General features: G+C 36.9%; 1 protein-coding gene across 3 annotated transcripts in view; it reads left to right on the top strand.

The window, feature by feature from the left end:
• Window positions 1-5,042: 5,042 nt before the first annotated feature.
• The window catches only part of LOC128207779 (uncharacterized), a 55,189-nt gene continuing 35,877 nt past the window's right edge, over window positions 5,043-24,354 (top strand). The window contains exons 1-5 of one of the 3 annotated variants that reach the window (XM_052910901.1): window positions 5,097-5,117; window positions 7,581-7,697; window positions 15,929-18,801; window positions 19,027-19,311; window positions 20,579-20,748. In XM_052910901.1, coding sequence (XP_052766861.1) covers window positions 16,869-18,801; window positions 19,027-19,311; window positions 20,579-20,748 — 2,388 coding nt within the window. In that variant the 5' untranslated portion in view covers window positions 5,097-5,117; window positions 7,581-7,697; window positions 15,929-16,868. Of the gene's footprint in view, window positions 5,118-7,580; window positions 7,698-15,928; window positions 18,802-19,026; window positions 19,312-20,578; window positions 20,749-24,354 lie in introns of all 3 variants that reach the window. The other 2 variants (XM_052910903.1, XM_052910902.1) reach the window with 2 other exon arrangements.

Here is a 24,354-nt window from a genome sequence, read left to right on the forward strand (position 1 = left end):
CCTTTCTTGAATAAAACACTGAGTTGTAACTTTCAAAATTAAAACTGTACTTAAAAACACTACTCAGTTATGTAATACCAGATAGCCGAGCTTTCTTGGTATATACATAAAATACGTTCACTTTCTTTCTTTGCGTCTGCAATCTAAATATAAATACGCTCTAACTTCATCCAACAGAAAAGATTGTTGAAGTTTCAACTTACTATGCCTCACAGGATAGCTGAGCTTTCCAGCAAGAGCATAGAAGTGTAGGCATTAAATTAACTACCGTATCTTTCAACAACAACGCGGTCCACTCGTCGGCTATTAACTATACAACACGTCAAAGCTGAGCTTTTCAGTAAATATAGTTAATAGATCTCAACTGGGAAGGAATAACCCATCGGCAAATTTTATGGCATGTGAAACGAAGTTTGTCATTTTATTAACTAAATTGTTTCATAACTATATCGCTCGTTTGTTCGATCTAAAAAAAACACTATATATTTATTTATGCTTGACTCCATCTCTTCCTTATTATTAATGAATTCAAATGATACTCGATGTGAGATAGTTATAATGTATTTTATATCAGGTGTTCTTGTCTATTAAATGTTTACAACTTAAATTGTATCGAAGTATATTGTTTATATACAGTTTTTCAAATGAAAGTTTTCGTTTAAATTTTAGAGTTTCAAGTTTTATCTGGGAGTTGGAGTTTTTGTTATTGGTCCCAAGTTTTTATTGGCAATATTGGTAACATTTAGTGACAAAATTAAAAAGCTACTCTATTTTAAATTATATTCATTTGTGTGTGCACATATAAGGGAATCTACGATATCACAAAGTGTGTAAACCATCCAAATTTCAAAAAGGTAATTACATTCAAAATTTTCTGTGCATGATGCATGACTGCAAAAATGATCATTAAGAATTCATTTTTTTCATAGTCCAGACACTTCTATTTGGAAACTCTCGTTGCAAAAACGTACAAACAGATCCATAATCACAAATCTATGTCCAACGTGAAAAAAATTATAAAAGATGCAATAGGCCTACTCGAGATGCCCCTGTAATTCGGGCATGACCAGCTGTTAACCTTTAACTTGATTCTTCCAATCCACTTATCTATTTCTTTTCGTATACGTTCGTTGTTGCAGATGATATCGCATTATTTACCACTGATCCTGTAAGTTTACAGCATCAGCTAAATTCTCTGTATATGTGTATTCATGTAACTGGGGTTTAAAAGCAACATTAAAAAACTAAAATATGTGTGTTTGAAAGCAGGAAAAGCCAGTGTAATTTTAGATGGACAATTAATGACGAAATTGTTGAAGTGGTGGATAACTTTTGTTACTTAGGTATTAACTTTTCATATACTGGGAATATGAATAATGCTGTAAAAAATGCTGAAAGAACAGGCTTTAAAGGCATACAATCATCTACTATCTGTTTTTAGTAGATTAACACTAGATATTAAAACTAAACTATCGTTGTTAGATGCTCTAGTTGTACCAATTATTTTATATGGATCGGAGATTTGGGTAGCATATGATCATAGCGAGCTAGATAAACTCCATGTAAAGTTCTGCAAACATATTCTTGGTGTTAAACAACAGACATCTAATGCCGCCGTTTTAGGCGAGCTAGGACGGTTCCCATTGTCAGTTATATGTAAAGAAAGGGCATTAAAATATTGGATAAAAAATAATATGAATGCGAATTCATTAATGCACCATGTGTTAACAAAACAATCCAATATTTATCATAATAATAACATACGTCCTGCTAGTAAAAAATATGGCACTCAGCTATGTCTGATTTGTTAAACAGAATTGGTTATGGTAACTTGTTAGTTGATTTTAATACCGATTACAATTATTTTCCTTTGTTAACATAAAGAGTACGAGATCAATATGTTCAAACGTGGTATGATAACTTAACATCCCAACAAAAAATGGAATACTATTGTAGATTTAAAAAATATTTTTTATTTGAAGAATATTTAACGTGTGTCAAAAATGATAAACACAGAAAAGAATTATCAAGATTTAGACTGTCATCTCATTCACTGGAAATAGAGACTGGTCGATATACTAATATTAACAGAGAAAACAGAAAATGTAAACTTTGTTCACATGACACTGTGGAGTCTGAATACCATTTTCTACTTTGTTGTACAGCCTATTCAGATCTTAGAAAAAAATATCATATTAAATTCAATTGGCCAAATATGGCTAAATTTAAATATTTGATGTCAGTAAAGAGGGATTTATTTTTACAAAACTTAGTTATGTTTATATATACAAAATGTAGTGCTATGAAATTAAGACAAGAAAAGCTAGAAGTTTAGCTGCTTCTATTGGTTATATTTTCGTATATATTATTAGGACACTGCTTTGTAAGTATATATGTAATGTTATCACATAATTGCTTAATAAATCAATATACTTTTGTGTCTTGGCCATAAGTAGATAGTTTGTAAATGGCCAAAGGCAAACATGCCGATTCGCCAATAAACTCTTGAAACTTTTCTTGATTCATATAAGAATGTTATTGAAAAGTAGTTTTCCTATCTCAGATGTTTACTTTGCTTAAACCCATTGAGCATTAACCATTGACATGCTATTCGTTTTACTAGTGACGCAATTATTACAACCCTCGAACTACACGTCCCTGTATCAAAATTCGGAAGTTGTTGTTTAAACTGTTAACTATGTAAAATGACAGATAAGGAGAAGGGTATACAGATTAACTCCAAGCTACATGTATATCCTCAATTCTTATTTATCATGTATGAAATTAATGTCTTTGTTCAATGTACTTATATACAATAAATATTGTTTAAACCAAATCGGCAATACGCTGATGCCTGTTTCTTTACCTGGCAGGATCAGGAATTGCAATTGATTGACATCCATAATCTGATTATGATAAGTAATAACGATCAATCATAGGTTTTCACTCTTCACGATTCACCTGCATGTCACCTAATAAACCACAGGCATACCCGTTCGTTTCATTGATTACGTGGTGATCATATACATGTGTAAAACGACGACATAAACCTCGCTCCAAACCGACGGCCGCGATGGGACGAGGTGGGTACCAGGGATTCATACAAATGACAAGAGGTGCTTCGTGACCTTATTTTCCCCTTTCTATTTTTTGTAGTTGTAGTGCAAAAACATTATCAGCCATGGTATAAGCCGGAACGTAACAATGCCGATAACCGAGCAAGGGCCCGACGGTGGGGATGAGAAATAGGAGAGCAGCATCGGGATCGCATTCCATGAGCTGAGTACGGAAGACGTACCTGTTTGGTTTATTTTACCTCAACCCGCTAATAATAATTTTTCTTGAACTTATATTCAGTTTTAAAATTCGCTGTGTTCATGTGAGTTAAAACCATTAAATATTCCTGCCTGTTCAGTACCACGGACAGAATTCACTATATATCATCCTGTCCGTGCGAGTACCGATCATCGACTAAACCGTCTGATGTCAGACGGGCATCATCCCGGGAACTCCCGTAGGACCACACGAACCAGAAGTTACCTCACACAAAGTTGTACTAAGTATGCACGTAAAGTACAATATAATATAAAACCAGGTGTGTCCACATATTCTTTCAGTGTCAGTAGATTGCCCTTATATTGACGGGTCGGCATGCCTCTGTCGGACCCGTGGTACCTCCGTTTCAGATATTTGCCTTCCTGGATACGCTTACAGTATATGAAAACTCGACCATTGCCAGCGAAAGTAAAATACAGAGCTATTTTTATTGTTAGTCAAGTGCGTTTAAAATTATGTTATGTTATGTACAGTGATTTACATGTTTCGCGGAGAATAAAAACTTGCAGAAAAAACGGGGTACAGGGTGATACAGGAATCCAGTGGATTTCAGGTGAAATCCACTCAAAACTCATTCATTTTAATCTGGGAGTAAGATTGTATTATTGGTCCCAGTTTTAATTAAAAGGTAGAATTGTATTGTTTATTTGTTGGAAAGTGCCTCATGAAGGGTTTATATTTCAAATGTTATTGCAATTTTTCAATAAATGAAGAAGTTATAGCAATTTTTAAAAAATTGATCGAAAATCATTGTGAAATCCAGTTTTCGAGAAGTGAAATCCACTCATAACTTATTCATTTTTAACAAATATTTCTTTTTGTTGAACAAATAATTGAAAAGGCTTCATAACCGGTTGATATTTTAAATTTTATTGAAATTGGTCCAGAAATAAGAAAGTTGTAGACATATTTTGTTAAAAGATCGGAAATCGAAGTGAAATCTAATTTTCGAGAAGTGAAATCCACTTTTTGAGACGGGAAATCCACTCATAACTCATTCATTTTTACAAATATTTCTTTTTGTTGAACAAATAATTGAAAAGGCTTCATAATAGGTTTATAATTCAAATTGATCAAGAAATAAGAAAGTTGTAGACATAGTTTGTAAAAAGATCGGAAATCGAAATGAAATCCAATTTTCGAAAAGTGAAATCCACTTTTTGAGACGTGAATCCACTCATGACTCATTTATTTTTTAAAAAATATTTCTTTTTGTTGAACAAATAATTGAAAAGGCTTCATAATCGGTTTATATTTTAAATTTCATTAAAATTGATCAAAAAATAAGAAAGTTGTAGAAGTATTTCGAAAAAGCGATCGGAAATACAAGTGAAATCCACTTTTTGAGAAGTGAAATCCACTCATTACTAATTTATTTTCTAACAAATAAATATTTTTTTTAACATATAATGAAATAGGCTTCATAATCGGATTTGAAATTTTATTGAAATTGATAAAAAAAGAAGAAATATTTTGAAAAAGCGATCGGAAATAGAATTGAAATCCACTTTTTGAGAGGTGAAATCCACTCATAAATCATTTATTGAAATTTATACAAAAAAAAAGTTAGATAATCATTTTTTTTCTAAAAAAAGAATGAGTTCTTAGTGGATTTCACGTTTTGAGTGGTTTCACGTGAAATCCACTGGATTCCTGTATACCCCGCACCGGTAAAACCGTTCTTTCAATGCCGTTATGACTGTAAAGCCGAATCGAGGAAAGGGAGAATACTCCTTGGCATGAAATTAAGGAAATATTTTAGTAAACAAAACGTTCGAAAGGTTTGTGAACTTAATGTGTTTTAGCGAAATCGTAGAATTTATTCAATATTTATCCTCTGCCTTTAAATACACTATAACTCTTTGCCTTTGTTTCAAAATAAACGTTTCAACTCCTGTTTAAATTCCGAAATAAACTTGTGTTTTAAACTGAAAGTCTTAAACAAATATGAACTATAAAAACTGCTAGATTTACCTGTTGTGTACAGACGCTCGGTCAGATCAAGTTGCTTTATCTGGAAGACACTATTTACGTGTAATGCTGTAAGATTTTCAAACAACCAACTTGCCCAGTCCTAATAGTATTGGAAAGATCAATGTTTTTATATGGCAAATCCTTCACATACATATATTTTGACTCCATTTTGGGCCACTTGTTCCGATTGGGATTCTGTGTTGAGCATATATCGGCCATAAAAGACATTAAAACAAGCCATATAGACATAATATATGTTATATAATGTAAGTTCCGTGCATGAAAGACAATATCCAACAAATAATTATGAGTTTTAACTTTTAGTTTTGCTTTCATTCCTGACTGTCAAAACATATATATGAAGCGGCACCTACAGTTCTATCTATCTTCCTGTACTGTCGAACCCTTTACAGGGACGTAGACATATTTGTGCGCGTCAAGCCACAAAGATTGTTAGTAGAAGTTAAAAGAATTCCGGCCAAAAAACAAATATAAAGGGAAGGGAAAACATTTGTTAGTGGTTTAAAAGGTTAAAAATAGGAGTGAAGAACAGGTTATGGTGAACTGTGTTCAATGGAGCTAACAGCAGCATTGAACTGTTCTAGGGTTTGAAGAAGGGGTACATCTGGGGGGAGATTATTCCATAGTACTATGGACCTGGGGAAGAAGGAGTACTTGTAGTAGTTAGTTGTGGCAGAGATTAACCTATATGATAAGGGATGGTAATGGCGGGATTGCCTAGTAAGAGGGATGAGGAAATCTTGGATGGGGATTGCCACCAACTGGTTAGTAATTTTGTACATGAGGGACAATCTGGAGTCAATGCGCTGGAGATCTAGGCGGCGCCATTTTAGGGTGTGTAGCATGTCAGTGACACTGGAGGTGCGGCCAAAGTCAGCCATCGCCCAACGCGCTGACCTCCTCTGGACCGCTTCTATTTGGTCTATTTGAGTTTGAGTATAAGGGGACCAGACTTCGGAGCTATATTCCAGCTGGGGTCTGACAAGGGTCTGGTATGCCATGGACTTAAGGGGTATGGAATTGACCTTTATGTTCCTGCGAAGGAAACCTAGAGTTTGATTTGCCTTTTTTGTTGTCCTATTTATCTGGGTGTCCCACGATAAATCATTTGAGATATCCACTCCGAGGTATTTTGCTGAGGTGACAGATTCTAAGAGTGTATTGTGTAGATAGTATTGTGAGGGGATAGAATGTTTCCTTCTTGTGACGTGGATAACTTGACACTTGGAGGGATTGAATTCCTTATCCCAGTCCAACTCCCACTTTTCTAGTGTCTTAAGATCATTTTGTAGGGTATAGGACTGTTTGACTGAGGTAAGTGACATGTATATTGCTGTGTCATCTGCAAATAGACGCACTTTAGACTGGATGGTTTGTGGGAGGTCATTTATGTATGCAAGGAAGAGCAGGGGCCCGAGCACAGACCCCTGCGGGACTCCTGATGAGACAGGTATTGGCTCTGAGCTTGTACCGTTTAGGATCACAGATTGAAGCCGGTTATCTAAAAAGCTCTTAATCCATTTTAGTGTTTGACCACGTATGCCATAATTATGCATTTTTAGGAGGACTTTCTCATGGCTCACTTTGTCGAAGGCTTTGCTAAAATCTAAGAGTATCAGGTCAACCTGTTGTTTGTTGTACACTGATTTTACAAGGTCATTTACAAGCATTGTTAGTTGTGTCACACAGGATCTTTTTTCTCGGAAACCATGTTGGAGATTGTACAGAATGCCAAGGTTTGTAAAGTGTTTTGAAATTGATGAGGATACTATATGCTCCAGTGTTTTGCAAAGTACACATGTAAGGGATATTGGCCTGTAGTTGGCTGGGTCTGACTTGTCGCCCTTCTTGTAAATAGGAGTTACATTTGCATTTTTCCACTGGGAGGGTATGGATCCCTCATCAATGGATTTCTGGAAGAGAATTTCAAGGATTGGTGACAGCTCCTTTGAAAGAGTTTTAAGAATGATGGGCTTGATTTTGTCTGGCCCACATGCCTTATGAGGGTTGAGATTTGTTAGGAGCTTTTCAGTGGCGTTGGCACTTATGTGTATATTTGGCATTCTTTGGTAATTTTGACTGTCTTCAGGTGGTGAGTTTTGTTTTTTATCAGCTATCTCTTGGAGTCTCATCTTGCAGTAGGATGCTAAGTTAACGGGCGATATTGGACTAAATACCGATTGGAACTGTTTATTTAAAACAGTTGCCTTTGAAGTTTCATCTGTATGGAGTTTGTTTCGGTATTTCAGGGGTGGCAGGGATGCTGAATCTTGTTTGGAATGTTTTAGGAGGGAGTAGAACTTTTTGGTGTTTGGCTTTGATGAGGGAGAGGCATCAGACTGGTTTACGTTAAGAATATCCTCAAGGTAATTTTGATAGGCCTCTTTTGTTTTCCTTCGGACTGTATGTTTGAGGTCCAGGAAGTATTTGTGATCAGAGGGTTTGTTTGATTTCCTAAATTTTTTGAAGGCCCTATCACGCCTTCTAATAATCCTCTTCAGACTTTGATTAATCCAGGGAAGATGGTTTCTAATGGAGGACATTTTTGATTGTATGAATTTCTCTGAAGGTATTTTAGAGTGGATGAGACGTTAACCCATAGTTCACATGTATGTGTCATTAGAAGCTTTGTTAACCTGAATTTTACCAAAGAAGTAAAGTCTGTTTTTTATTGCAATTAATGCTTGTTTTGTGAAAATACTTTTGCAGTTACGTGTAAAAATATAAATATAACCTTTCATAATTGATTTCAAACATAAAATACTTCTCTCAATACAATTTCAATATTTTTCAAAACACCCCCTGTTTTTTTCGCTTACCCGTTTTGACGTTAAGAAGAATCCCATTTTGAAAGTTTATTTTAGTCTACCAACTTGCAAGATTGCACAGCCACAATAATCACTGATAATGACTAAATGAGTGTTCATGGAAACTTTTTTTGTGACATATTGACACTTAATTTTATTAGAGCAAGTTATAAACATTTTAGCAAGTCCTTTGACTAACTGTTGCATGAAGTAACATTATGGTCATTCGACATTGGGCCCCAAATGTAATGGACTGAACAAATATGCTTTTACCATCTGGTGTAGATAAAAAAACAACCCTTTGCTTGGCATGGCCCTTAAAAACATGTAATTCAATAATTAGATAGAATCCCTTGATATGTCCAATACCTAGTAACAAGTAAAATAACAGTTAAACACTTCTGAATACTAATACTACCGGTATATTCATTCAGTTGTAGTTTTGTTTTGTGCATCAGTCCCTTCTGCTGTTTTATTCTTGCCTAACTATCATCACAGACCTTTGATAGGTCCCTGCTATCATGGTTAAAAAATTGTCTTTCTTCAACTGCTTTATAGTAGATATTTTACAATGACATTATGTTCACAACGTCAAAATATACATTATATGTATGTTAGATGATTTTTTCAGAATTGAATGTATAAAATTCCCCAGAAGATATTTCATAGACATTTTCTGGTATTTGGGTCTTTTCTCTCACTCAAAACAACCCCAAAAATGTAACTCATAACATTTAATAATGACGTGCAGGGTTTTTTACCCATATTTTCTGTAGCCGCTACCTGGCTACTTACCCAAGGGCCAACCCCTGTATTTTCTCCCAAAATAGCCTATGAAAGTCCCCATTTAAAAATAAATATTTATTATTTATTTTTTTAATGAGTATCTCAAGATCCATTTTACGTTTCTGAGTGAAATATTTACTGCTTTTTGTATATTTTTCCCCATTTGTTCCATACTTGTTAGAAAAATTGTAGATCAGAATTTGACTCCCAATACACAGCATCATAAACAATGTCAATCTAGTTTATTATAAAATTTGTATTATTATCCTCTAGGGATTCCAGGGGAGAGGGGATGCACCTGGCACGAGCCCCCTCTATATCGTCTAAGTTTACTTTTTATTAGGGATGCAAACGAATATTCGAATATTCGAATATTCGATCGAACGTTTAGTATTCGAATGTTAAAATCGGTATTCGAATATTCGATTATTTTTTTTCAAAAAATAATGATATAAACCTTGAGTCTTTAGGGCAGTTGTTGTGTTTAAAATTATATTGTCTTGTTTTTACAACAATACGCATCTTGTGCCTGAGGCGTTAACGAGATGACAATCGAGTGTGCGTCATGTGTCAATTAGGGATCGATCGTAGGGTACTATAAACAGTGTCCATAATTGTAAAATAACTGGCTATTAGGAAGTGACATCAAACAAGTTTAATTAATTTTCAGTTCTTTTAAATGACCATGCCAATTAAGAATTTAAGGAAGCGGCCTTCACACCCTCTTGTCAGTTTGCCTGCCAATTAAGCTGAGCAATATTGCTCAAATCGGTGATTGATATTATACGCTGAAAGTAGATACCACTTCATTCCTTCAGAATATATGTTCGCAAAACATTATAAGTTAAACTTATTATTATTATTATATATTAGATTTGTATTTCTTAACAACGTAAAAGATGCCAGCCACATCTGAAGTATGGACTTATTTCACGCGCTCTGTTGACAAGAAATCTGTCACGTGCAAACTATGCAGTGTGAGGTTGTCGTACATGGGCACGACGACTAATCTCTGGAATCACGTGAAGGCTAAGCATCCGAGTTCTCAAAGTGAAAGCAGTAAACAGCAATCAATGAAAAAGTTTACCGTTTCTGGTCTTAAACATGATTTGTGTTCTGGGTGCTTTGGGCAAACACTGCAGCTGGGCATCAAGCAGGCATTTGCTCTCCCGGATGTCAACAGGGTCGTCTCCAGATGTCGTAAGCTGGTCGGGCACATCAAACACTCGACTACATTGACGGCCGAAATGCGCAAGCGCCAAGCTACTCTAAAGGTGCCCAAACACGAGCTGGTGCAGGATGTTACAACCCGATGGAACATCACGCATGCTATACTGGCCCGGCTGAACGAGCAACGCCGCGTCCTGTCCGACCTCATGCTGGACACTCGGGTTACCCGGAAGGCCGACCAGCACCTGTCGTTGAAGGACGGCGAGTGGACTGTCGTCTCCGAGCTGAGTGACGTACTCAGTCATTTGACTGAGACGACTTCGTATATGTCAACGGAGAAGAACGTGTCATGCAGTGAAGTTTATCTCATCGTGACAAGTCTTTTGGACAACACACTCCGTGCATGCGAGGCTGATTCCCATGTCGTCAAGGAAGTGAAGGGTGTTATTGCTGCTGAGCTTCGTCGCCGCTTCCGACCTTCGAACGATGCCACCGCCACATCCACCCTAGTCCTTGCCGCTCTATTGGACCCCCGCTACAAAGACCTGGACTTCCTGTCAACGGAACAGCGGCGCTACACGGATGACGCGCTCGAGAGTAGATTGGACGATGTTCCATTTCGGTTGCCAACCCCGACGAGAGTGCGTCAACACCCTCCAAACGACCCCGTCTTAACTTCATGGTTCCAAAGACGACCAAGACGGCTAACGACGAGCTGCGTCGGTACCGGCACGAACCTTCCGACGAGGAGGCCACTCCACTTGCATGATGGAAAAAGAACGAGGGACGCTTTCCTCGCGTTGCACATGTTGCTCGCCAACTGCTTGGGATACCTGCGACGTCTGTGCCATCAGAAAGAATTTTCTCCTGCGCCGGACTCATTGTTAACAAACTTAGAAACAGACTGTCATGTGATCTTGTTGATAAGATAATATTTCTGAATAAGAACAAGGCCATCATATGTGATGATTTTATTGATGAGTGATTTCATTGAATTGTATGTGCTTGTTATGTGCTTGTTATGTGCTAGATATGTATTTCATATGTCGATGTAATAATATTCGACACGCTGCTATGTATTGTATTGTATTACGATAACACTAGAAACATTCGACAGATAAAGAAAAGGGTATCGTGGTTTATAACTAAAATTAATAGATAACAATAACTTTTTAAAGATTCAATTTTTATCGAATATTCGAATATTCGATCGAAAGAATTACCGAATATTCGAATATCGATTTTGCCATTCGTTTGCATCCCTACTTTTTATGTCAATATAGGAATAAAATATGCCCAAAATGCACCATTTCGTACTATTTTAGGGCATTATTTTGTTCTTTAAAATTTGTGGTGTTAAACTTTGTGGTTATATTTTGTCTTTTTTCTTTAAATTTATTTATTTTTGCACTATTTCATTTTTATCTCCTTTAAGAGAGCTTTAAGGAACAACTACTGCGATATGTTTTGTTCATTATAAGTATGCACTCTTTGGCCGTTTTCCATCTAAAACAACCTTGGGTGTGGGCAGTTTACATTGTCGGAACCATTTTACATTTTTGACTGTATTCAATTATACCATGCTAAATTCTGCTATGTAGTTCAGTGAAATATAAAAAATAAGTAAAATATTTTATCACCTTATTTTTGGTAAGATTAGTTTGTTATAGTTACATTAACTTCACTGCACATTTTTCATTTTGCCAGAAAAGCAATCATTCCTTACATGTAACCGGAGTACATTATATGCATATTTCTTTTACATTAAATAAAGGACAAAAATCCTGCCAAAATTATTTGTTCGTTATATCCGGAGTGTTGTTATATACGGAGTCTTTTTTATCCGGAGTTTACTATATGTGAAATTGTCTCCTTCTTGTACATAAAATGCTTATCTGAAACATAAATTTTCTTTGAGGTTGGTTTAGACATATTTGAAGGCAGAAGGGCAATGCAGTCTACAATAATTAAAAAAAAGGTTTTAAAACTTAAGATCTTTTGAGGATCTAATGTCATTTAAGGTTATGAAAAGTAAATATATGAACATATAGATATAAGTTTTTCATGTATGTGAAAGATGCCAATCAAAGTATGAAATATATATAAATTGGTTATGACTTTGATCACTCAGTCTTTATACATACTTCTTAAAAATTGGCTGAATCCCTACGGTAGGTGTTGCTTGTGACATGGTGTTTATAATCAAGTACTTGTTACATAATGAATAATAATTAGTGTCTAAGTTATGAAATAATGTATTTTAATGAGTTTGTTTTTTTTACAAATGGGGGGCCAAATTCATTTTGGCCCCTTTTCCAATGCTTTTTACCTGAAAATAAATTTCCCAGTTTTCTCAATTTCTGTTTTGAAAAGCATTCTTGCTGACTTTTAGGAAAAATAGAAATTCCCAATTTTAATCAAAATGGATATTTTTTCCAAATCAGAAAGGTCCCTGCTTCATTTCCAAAATAGTGGGGGAACAACACTGGTTTGAGGCTCATATTGGTTTACCTGGTGCCAGCTGTATATTAACACCAGTTGCTATTTTAATGGAGTTATGTTATTCAACATGACCATCATGTTTTTCTCTCCTGACCATCAGGGTAGGTTTTTTCCACTAAACATGTTTACTGTGTGAGCCAATCACTTTCGTTTTTAATGTACTCATAATTGTTCATGCCTGTGAAATGTTTTGGTTCCCTGTATTCATTAATAATTTTTAGCCAATCTTGTTTGGTGCTCACTTTAAGCAATAATTATGTCTCCCCCTCTCTGGGGGAGACATATTGTTTTTGCCCTGTCCGTCAGTCCGATAGTCCGTCAGTCCGTCCGTACGTCACACTTCGTTTCCGATCGATAACTGGAAAACCGCATGACCTAGGTTCACCAAACTTGGTAGGGAGGTTGGTCATGAGGTGTAGAAGATCCCTATTGTTTTTGGGGTCACTAGGTCAAAGGTCAAGGTCGCGGCGACCCCCAATGTAAAAAACATTTCCACTCAATATCTTGAGAACGGTTTGACCTAGGTTCACCAAACTTGGTAGGGAGGTTGGTCATGAGGTGTAGAAGATCCCTATTGTTTTTGGGGTCACTAGGTCAAAGGTCAAGGTCGAGGCGACCCCCAATGTAAAAAACATTTCCGCTCAATATCTTGAGAACAGTTTGACCTAGGTTCACCAAACTTGGTAGGGAGGTTGGTCATGAGGTGTAGAAGATCCCTATTGTTTTTGGGGTCACTAGGTCAAAGGTCAAGGTCGCGGCGACCCCCAATGTAAAAAAACATTTCCACTCAATATCTTGAGAACGGTTTGACCTAGGTTCACCAAACTTGGTAGGGAGGTTGGTCATGAGGTGTAGAAGATCCCTATTGTTTTTGGGGTCACTAGGTCAAAGGTCAAGGTCGAGGCGACCCCCAATGTAAAAAACATTTCCGCTCAATATCTTGAGAACGGTTTGACCTAGGTTCACCAAACTTGGTAGGGAGGTTGGTCATGAGGTGTAGAAGATCCCTATTGTTTTTGGGGTCACTAGGTCAAAGGTCAAGGTCGCGGCGACCCCCAATGTAAAAAACATTTCCGCTCAATATCTTGAGAACGGTTTGACCTAGGTTCACCAAACTTGGTAGGGAGGTTGGTCATGAGGTGTAGAAGATCCCTATTGTTTTTGGGGTCACTAGGTCAAAGATCAAGGTCGCGGCGACCCCCAATGTAAAAAACATTTCCGCTCAATATCTTGAGAACGGTGTGACCTAGGTTCACCAAACTTGGTAGGGAGGTTGGTCATGAGGTGTAGAAGATCCCTATTGATTTTGGGGTCACTAGGTCAAAGGTCAAGGTCGCGGCGACCCCCAATGTAAAAAACATTTCCGCTCAATATCTTGAGAACGGTTTGACCTAGGTTCACCAAACTTGGTAGGGAGGTTGGTCATGAGGTGTAGAAGATCCCTATTGTTTTTGGGGTCACTAGGTCAAAGGTCAAGGTCGCGGCGACCCCCAATGTAAAAAACATTTCCGCTCAATATCTTGAGAACGGTTTGACCTAGGTTCACCAAACTTGGTAGGGAGGTTGGTCATGAGGTGTAGAAGACATGTATTGTTTTTCGGGTCACTAGGTCAAAGGTCACGGCGACCCCCAAAGTTAAAACCAATGCCGCTCAATATCTTGAGAACGGTTTGACCTAGGTTCACCAAACTTGGTAGGAAGGTTGGTCATGAGGTGTAGAAGATCCCTATTGATTTTGGGGTCACATGTCAAGGTCAAGTGCTTGAAAGATGAAAAATAGTTTTCAGATCATTAACTAGGGCTTATTGTGTGGAAATCCCTATTGAATTCTCACACCCTGCTTTCCAGCCAGATGTATCAGTACTTTACACCTCTAAGTCTTACTAAGCCTTCGGGGGAGACATGCGCTTTTCTCAAAAGCCCATTCTAGTTATTTTTTTCGAGATTACATATAATCCAGGACTTCCTCTTTAAAATCAGAATTGCAAGCTTTCAATTTCAGACATGCAGTCGCTAGATTTCCATTAAAAATAGACAGAAACACCATGTACCGGTAATAGGTATACATGGCTTTGTTAACAATACTTTTATTTAAACAGGGTTCTAAGCCCTGTAACCTTGCATTGGCAATCCTCATACACAACATATGTTTATTCCTGCTTTTCCATTCAACAATAGTTTGGGGTAGAGCCATAGTAGATGGGGCAGTTTGAAAAAGAGATCTTGGTCAAGTTTTAGTTGTAAACTGAAATTATCTTGGTGTCATTATTTTGCTACATATTTGTGCGAATTGAACTTGAGATTGTATTTATAATCAACACAAAATTGAGGAAATTAAAAAAATGTCAAATGTCAAGTTACCATTTGTGGTGTTTTTACAGATTTAAGTAATGTTAATTTACTAACAACTTTTATCAAAATAGGCTCCTGGCCATGTTGCTGGTATGGTCATATTTATCTTTCTAAGGGTGACATTGAGATGATATGTAATATATAATACATGTAGCAGCCACATACAGTTGCAATGCTGTCATGATTCTTCAAAATTCAAATAGTTTAATTTTCAAAACGTACAAGGATTTGAATCCATTTATACATGCATATGTGATTGAAATGAATCGATATATTGTTGAAATATGTCCTACATGTTGAATCTTTGATTGCAAGACATTGTGGGTTAACTATTGTTTGCTTCGAAGTTGATGGCAGAATTATCAATGATAACCCCCCCTTAACCCCCCTATTGTTCCTCAAAACAGTTTCTGATCTCCTTATCAGTCTGAGGTAGCAGGCTAGCTTTTCTCTTGGCCACTGTGCAAGTCATCTCACACAGACCTTTCTTTATTCCTGTGCCTTTATAATGGTTAAGCCATCTCTAATGATCACGGCAAAGGGATAGCTCTGGTCAATAAGTGTTAGAACTTTGTCAAGATTAAGTTGACATCAATTGAATAATGATACATAACTTACATTCCAGTTCATTGAAAAATTATTAATTTTGTATTTTTTTGTGATTTAATTACATTAGCATTTAATGTTATGTGTCATATTAATGTTTATATTCTGTTAGTTATTAAATTATGTCTTAATTTCATCTTTTATAGCTTATTCTTGTATATATTAATATTGATCTGTACTTACATGTTGAAGATTTAAGGATATAGATATTTACTCTGATATAGAAACTGTAATGGTTCAGCCTTGTAATTTCAATGTCTAAAATTGATTTCACAAATAAATTAGTGTGTATGTGTGAAAAAATCCTGTGACATTGTATCAAGGCTTGCGTTAGTTCACAGGATTACTTTAAAATTAATGTTTATCTTTTGCAGGGTGACGAGGGGTTGGGAAAATAAAGCCATCCCAGTGTCAACATACAGACTGACCAATCGAGGAAGCACCTGCTGGATTAATTGGATTAAATATGGCAATTACATGTGTATCTAATGTTAAGTGTATACACATGGATTAACACCCATAACAGTGATGGATTTATAAGTGTAACATTACTATAACTGGTGACAACTGCAAGATTGCAAATATGCAAAGCTTTTATAATATTATTATAGATCCAAATGATATTGAAAAAGACATTCTATAGTTCGGAATGGCATAAGTGTGGAATTAGAGTTTAAATGTGAGTGCATATATAGTAAATAGAATAGAAAGAAAGGTGAATAAAGACCGATGACATACGAGCCTTGCCATTGATTATGACTTATGCACCCTTCGTGGTTGACCAAGGATCGGTGGAAACTTATTGTTAACTTTTGGCAAGTGATCACCAACACAATAAATGGGACCTATCATATTGGATAAGATTTAATATCAGAGCTCGGCAGAAGGATTAAATCAAATTAAGAGCTATTGGTTTTCAATACAAGTTATGTAGTGGTCGCACCAATTTCCCTATCTGCCTTCATCTACTTAGTGTTCAAAAATGAACTTGTGCATTATCTAACACCTTAGACAATATTTTGATTTAAAAGCAGAAACCCATTAACTTATATAAATACACTTTGGAGTGAGCTGGTCTTTTGATAGATCTTATTACATATGCCTTTTATTATGAGAAATTTAAATAGCCCAATTACATAGTACAGTGATATTCAGTCCATGACCATTGACAGAGTATGTATATTCTCCTGTTATATCAAGGTATTCTTAAATTGCATAATTAGTGTTATACAGATGAGCTAATACTTTCCCATGATTGCAGTTGTCATTATCTATTTGAATGCTAAAACAAGAATGAAAATGAAAACATAAACAATGGCTGACTCTGATAATGAAGATGAGAAGTTTGTTAAGAATGTCATACATGAGCTGTCAGCCTTTGAGAAGGCAGAACCCATCAAGAAGGAAGGACCAAACACTCCGGAGGAGGATCATCAAGAGTCCCAGGTTGGGGCCCAGCAGGGTGACAATCTGTCTCTTAGCCAGGAGATGGCCGATTGTATGAGCACTGGGCCAGATGGGACTCAGACTGAGAAAGATAGTCCAGAGAGAGGCAGGCAGGCCAGCAGGATCATTCGTCTGTCCCGGCCTGTGAACCCTTACACTCAAGCCACAAACAAAACATCCACTGTTGACAATAGCCCTCAGCCAACCAGCACTGCTCCTGGCACAGCTACAAGCATGGCCAGTACATCTGCCCCAGGGAGTCGACTGGCTGCTCTCCAGAGACCTGGTAGCCCTATGCATCGCATCCTGGCTAGGGCCCAGAGCCCAGCTTTGGCAGCCGCAGCTGCTCGTATGAACAGACAAGCTACTGAAGGAGCTCAGCAGACTGGCAACTCTGCTCAAAGTGATAACACCAACAGTGCCAGTAGTGAGCAACAGAATGGTAACCACAAAGATAAGGATAGTGAAAATGGCTCAAAAGAAGCACACAAAACAATCATGCCACCACGTATTCAAAGTTCTAGGTTGTCAAGTTCTATATTGTTACGCAGGCCACAAAGTCCATTAAACACTAATAGACAAACTCCACTGTCAATCACTAAGCCATCAATAATGAGTCAAAGCTTCGACAGTCTTGGGCCAAGGAGTCCAGCCTCGGAGGATCAGTCATGCCCAAATGAATCAGCTGGGAGCCAAGATGAAAGCAGTGCTGCTGACAGGGTAAAACTCAGACATCAGCTGCGAAATAACAGCTTTAGATTGAAAGAACTTTTAACTAAGCCTTTCGTCCGATCCAAGGATAGAAGTGTAGAAAACAGTGATAACTCAAATTTAAGCAATAATCAGACTGGTTCACAAGTGGAAAATATAACTGACTTGCCATTGATGCAAACTATGGGAGACAGTCCAGACCGGACGCGGTGGAGACGAGAGGGCATCTCCTCATTGCAGCGGTCAAAATCCACCGTCTCAGACCGAACGGCCACACTCATCTCATCCAAATACCTAAGGACCCGCACTAGGAATGCTGCACAGTCTGTTAGTGATGACAGCAATATTGGGTCGGTTTCAAAACCTGCATTTCTTGATAGAATGACGAGGAGTGAAATTGTGACATCTGAGGGAAGTGTTCAGTCCGTACCTAGCAATAATCATACAGTGATTTCATCTGAATCTGAAAAAACATGCAGAGATGCAACTGGTCATTCCAGTGTGTCTACAGAGAGTGCCAAAAATGCAGAGTGTTCTAGCTCAGAAACTATTGTGCCATTTCCAACTACAGACATTATGCCCTTGAAAATGAACATGCCAAATGGACCTGATAACCCTGATAATACAGCTGAAGAGAGCAAGTTAAAAGCAATATCTGATCTTGAAAGAGAAAGTGATGTGAATTTAGTGTTTGACTCAAAGAAAATAGGTCAGCCAGAATCCCCTGAAGACAGTGAAGAGACTAGTGGCAATTCAAAAACAACTCCAGACCGCCGTGGTGCTTATGGCAGGTCTCAGTCAGAATACAAACAACCACCTGAACAGGAATCTGACCCTGCCAAACACAAGATCAACTCTGAGCCGGCGAGCCCGCATAAAGAAACCCAATCTATACGTGAGAGTAAGTCTTATGAGACAACCCCAGATTTAGACTTTGCGAATTCCTCACCGGCCCTAAAGCGAAGTCTGGCAGTAACAGACCTGGACCAAGCAATGAAGGATCGTGACCTCCAGAAACTAACATCACGGTTTCGTGATAGCACTGCTAGCGAAGGGGAGAATTCACAGCCGGAGTTGCCGAAATCAGAAGGTACAAACTACCCCGGTGAATCCTCATTATGTATTTCACTCTGGTTGACATTAGAGTCTTTCATTTATTATCAATTATAAATATGAGGAGTTTCAAAATTAAAGTAATGTTAGTTTGTTTCTTAAACACAATGTAACAGAGGTATAAGATTGTACATAATATTAAGGAACTACATGTACATGTAGCATGTAAGTGTTAAATGAACATGTATGTTTCCATTTCCAGTCCAGTCTGTGAGGCCGTCATTGACATCCAGCAGCAGTGTGGAGACAGACTTGGACGCAAGAAATATACTGCATACCCGTGTGAGGGACAGCCCCCGTCTGCTGCCGCGCCACTCGGGCTCCGGAGAGCCCCTGTCCCCACCTCTCCAGCCTCCACATAGTGCCCCGCCCATACATCCCGTGGCACCACTCGTGTATAAGCCTCAGGTGAACCTCGAGGATGCGGTCAAATGGCCAGCTGAGGTGCCAGGCAAACTGAACCTCCAGAAAATGGATGTTTTTGAAGGTTTGTTTTACTGCCGTTTTTGCAAACTTTTCTCATGTAGATATATATTATTATATGATAGAACATAACCTTTTCCATGCATATTCAATAAATTGGAATTTAGTTGCTATTAAACACATGATTTTGTAAAAAAAATATTTGCATTGTCTGTATTACATTGAACAAAATGGAATAAGGTGATAAAGCATGGTTTCTGACATCATGAGATCAAAGAAATTACATGATTTGGTATATTGGTACATACATGTAACATGTATGTAAACAGCATGCACAATGATATTTTGCAAATATTTACGATAAGGTGATGGAATTTTTCAGATCAAATAATTAATTCTTTGATCTACATAATTTGTTATCAGACCTAAACAAACTATAGGTGTGTTTTGGGTCACCGATAGACCGCATGTTATTAACCAATTTGTCCATATTGTTTTTAAAACTAAAAAAATCCAAAGGGATTTGCAATATGACCAAATATGAATGCCAATCTGGCCTGAAATAAGAAGAGTTAGGATAAAAACAGAAGGAACTGTTTGTAATGTCAAAACAAATCATACCTACTGACTCATATTTTTTCAGCTGTATCCAAAAACAAACCTATTTTTTTCATACGCCTTTCAAACTGTTTGACCAAACAATATCCCTTTCCTAGTATATTGAAAGTGTATGTACAAAATTGTACATGATTCTAAGAGTTATAATTTATTTTCATGGTCAAGAGTTTCAATTATTTTTTTATTTGCTGTCAATGACTCCTTTATTTTAGGCTTTATTCAAGAACTGTAACTGACTACATAAAGCTCAAATAGGTGTCAACAAGGTTATCTCCCTTCTGCAAGATTTAATTTTGTATGGTTAAATTGTGATGTTTTTCTTGCATGCATGTAAGGCCATGCCAAATTGAGTATATGTTGAGCATCATATGGCTGGAAGGTTTGAGCCTTTCCAAACCAATATGAGCTCCTATTGTATATGAGTGCCTTTTTTATATGAGCGCCTCTTGTATATGAGCACCTGTTTTATATTTCTCATTAAAGATGAGCTTGCTTTCTTTCTTGATGTCTCTTTGTTTTTTCCTGCTTAGTAGGAAATTTATACCTTAGCTTAACATGGAATCAATTTGGTATGGTCTCAAAAAAGCCAAGTGACCGCTCTTTTAAATGGCACCTGATTTGTATGTGTAATGTAAAAACAAATGGTTGAAAAAAGAGCTGTTAAACATGTGATAACATCAGTCTTATAACTATCATCCTATGTCTATGTGCAGGTCAGATGTTGCTGAACTGGCTATGTGGGTCCATTGACAAGTCCCATTACCTACGTCTGGTGATGACAAAACACGACATCAGTGTGGTAGCTTCCCAGGTCTGCACGTGCCTCATTGCAGCTGGCGTACTTAAACAGATTGAAGGCAAGGACCAGGAAAGTGTGTTCAAGGTCAGTTAGCACTCAGAACACAAAAATTCTAGTACATGATTGTGTGTTTAAATATTGGTTTTCATATGAACTAAAGAGATTTGCGTTCAAGTTATTGTTGAGGTTTTCTTGACTAAACCATTAGATCGGCATTAGTCAGGTTTATTGAAGCAAAAATAACTATTTTTGTTTTTTTGGGGGCCAACTGCTGAATAATCCACTTAATAAAATTAATGACTATATCATATTATGGAAGTGCTTTCTAAATCTAAATGTCTGGAGATACATGAGCATAAACACTAATTCTTGTGCTTGGCTCTTGTTATTTCATTGACTTAAATTATCTAAATTCTGGCTCAATTATCACTGCTCTTGAGTCAATGAAATCACACCTTAGTGTTGGCTGCAAATCATAGTGTTGTGTGCGAAACATAGGCGATGGTGTTGCATGTGGGGCACTGTGTTGAGTAACCTTAACTAGAAAACTGGTGCTCTTGCTATTGATCAATGACTTTTGAACAACTTGGTATGCACATTGGTCATTGTCAGTAGACAACCCCTATTGATTTGGGGGTCTATGGGTTAAAGTTCAAGGTTATTTCCACCTTTACTAGAAAACTGGTGCTTTTGCTATTGATCAATGACTTTTGAACAACTTGGGATAGAGTCTTCAAACTTGGTATGCACATTGGTCATTGTCAGTAGACAACCCCTATTAATTTGGGGGTCTATGGGTTAAAGGTCAAGGTTATTTCCACCTATACTAGGAAACTGGTGCTCTTGCTATTGATCAATGACTTTTGAACAACTTGGTGTAGAGTCTTCAATCTTGGTCAGCACATCTATAATCGGTATTTGCATGGATGTAGAAAATAGGCCATTTTTTCTTAAAGAGTGTTCACTTTTTATGCCCCCGAAGGTGGGCTTATTAAAATCGCACCGTCCGTCCGTGTGTCCGGCTCAATAACTCTTGTCCGGGCTGTAACTTTCCCTTGTATGGACAGATTTTAAAATAACTTGCCACTTGTGTTCGGCATACCAAGACGACGTGTCGCGTGCAAGACCCGTGTCCCTACCTCTTAGGTCAAGGTCACACTTAGGTCTTAATTCACAATGGAATGCTGCATATAAGGACATAGAGTATAGGTTGTCGTGTCAGGGCTGTAACTTTCCCTTTTATGGACAGATTTTAATATAACTTGCCACATGTGTACAACATACCAAGACGACGTGCCGCGTGCAAGACCCATGTCCCTACCTCTAAGGTGAAAGATACACTTAGTGTTTATTCGCAATGGAATGCTGAATATAACGACATAAGAATGTAGGTTGTCAAGTATGGGTGGTATTTTTTATGTTCAGAGGCAATTTAAAATAACTTGCCATATGTATTTGTTTGATCTTCAACTTTTCATGACATTGTACTGACCTTGTTCATAGGTCAATGTCACATTCGGGGGCATTCGTCACATACCGTGACAGCTCTTGTTTACTTTAAAATCAGACTGTTATGCTGCAAACCATGTTTGAGGGAAGTCCTGATCCACCCAGCCTCCTTTAATCAAGAAGCTCCTTTCCTTTAAGCTTCTTTCCTATTTTTCCTGTAGAAAAATACTTAGATATTTGAATATTGTGAATTTTATGTATTATAACAAGTAATGAAGATGTAAATGGAAACTGCGGCATGTTGTTATTGTTTATTTGTTATAATTTTTATGAAAGAAAAGGATTCACAACTATGATATTGCGATCCTCTCATGTTGTTGATACAACTGTATTTTAAATGTGTTGATAATGTGCAAAATGGACTGTTAAACACAATTAACCACAATATGATGGGAGTTTTATGATCTTGCCTTTAATGGGTATTTACATGTTTACTGCTTAGCAGTCTATCGGCAGGTATCAAGAAGTTAAGTAATAAAATTGTCATGAAATGGTTTAGGTTTTGTCGTAAATTTGGCTTTAATATCTTATTTGATATGGTCAAGGTGTTGTATACAGATAAAATGTGCTGAGTGTGGTCATGGACAGAATGGTTTTATTGACTGAATGAATTTTTTATATACGTTTGGTTTATCAAACTCGTAAGTTTTGCTGTCAATTATTTTTTTCGCTGAATTACAAGGAAACTACTTCATACTAAATCTGTTTTCTTCATGCCCACATGTGTTCACTGTTTTAGGCTCAGAGTTACAGTTGATTGTATTTTAATGATACTGTAACTAGGAAGATAAAATTGAAACATTTGTGAAAGATGTTCCTGTCACTATGTTTAAATTCTTCTGTTTGATGTCTATGGAGGTGAATGCGCATTTCTGCACAACATTTCATGGCAGTGGAGATAAATAACAGTTAAAAAAATAATGTTTTTATTTCTAGATTTTTTAAAATTAGTTTGTGCTTATAGTGCCAGAATGTTGGTAGACTTTTGAATGTAGGCTTACCATTATGTGTTTCCATAATTATGGCATTTAACTGATCCATGCATGGACATAATCCAAAAGGAGAGCATGTGAGTCAGAGATTGTGGGTAGCAGGTATTAGGACGATATCAGTTATGAAAACTGTGGGCAGGGTGTTGACATTGTCCGCCACGCTGTTTTCTCACCTGACTCGGGCGTATATCTTGCCAGGCCACTAATATTGATGGATTAAACCTAATGTATACTTAACTTCTTACATTTTTCAGTTGTGACTTTTTTTTAAATCCCAAGGATTATTTCAAAACTTTTGCCACATTTATTTATGTTATAAATTTTGCATAGAATTTTTCATTAATTCTGACTTCTACATAGTTTAAATCATTGAAACATTCATAATTAATGCCATCCACTGAACCTCAAATTTGTTGATATTTTGAACATTGAGATTAATATCCTCAGAGACACAATTGTCAATGTGCCATTTCCTGAATGGGAGAGCTCTTATTACCTCTCATAACCCTGATGGCCTTTAATTAATGAATGGATCTCTATAATCTACATGGCAATCATTACTCAGTATACCTTTGATGACGAACCCATTAGTTATTCATGCACTTAATGCCTACAATATTTCATTTTTGCAAAGAACCTGTCTTAAAATGCATGGAATTAAATACCGCATTGTAATGATGTTCATTTATAAAGTTTCCGAAGTCCGATTACAGTATCACAATTAAAACTGCTGTTGCTATGTTGGAAGATTGTACTCAGATTTCAAGAGAATAGACACTGTCAATAACAACAAAATAACTCTAGAGAAATATTTTTGCAAAGGTACTGTAATTTTATCTTCATATTATAAGTTAATGTTACTTATTTGTTGTGAAGGAGTATTGATTTGGCGCTGAACACATTGTATGTTGTATGATACATTTGTACAGTAAGGCTATTGGTGCTTGAAAAAAGGAGAAAGACAGAACTGACATTATACATTCTTTGCAAGTCGGAGGTGTCATAGCACATTTTAAGCTAATTTTAAATTTAAGTAGGAAGTACTCTTACTCTTAGTTTCTTATAGTTGATCCCATGCCCACTGGCTGCATTATGGTTGGACACTGCCCTGATGCTATCATGTTTTTAAAATGCCCTGAGAGACATGTGATTATCATGACTGCCATACCCAGTCACATCTTGATATAAG

Source organism: Mya arenaria, chromosome 11, assembly GCF_026914265.1.
Source record: "Mya arenaria isolate MELC-2E11 chromosome 11, ASM2691426v1".
Taxonomy (NCBI): Eukaryota; Metazoa; Mollusca; class Bivalvia; order Myida; family Myidae; genus Mya; species Mya arenaria.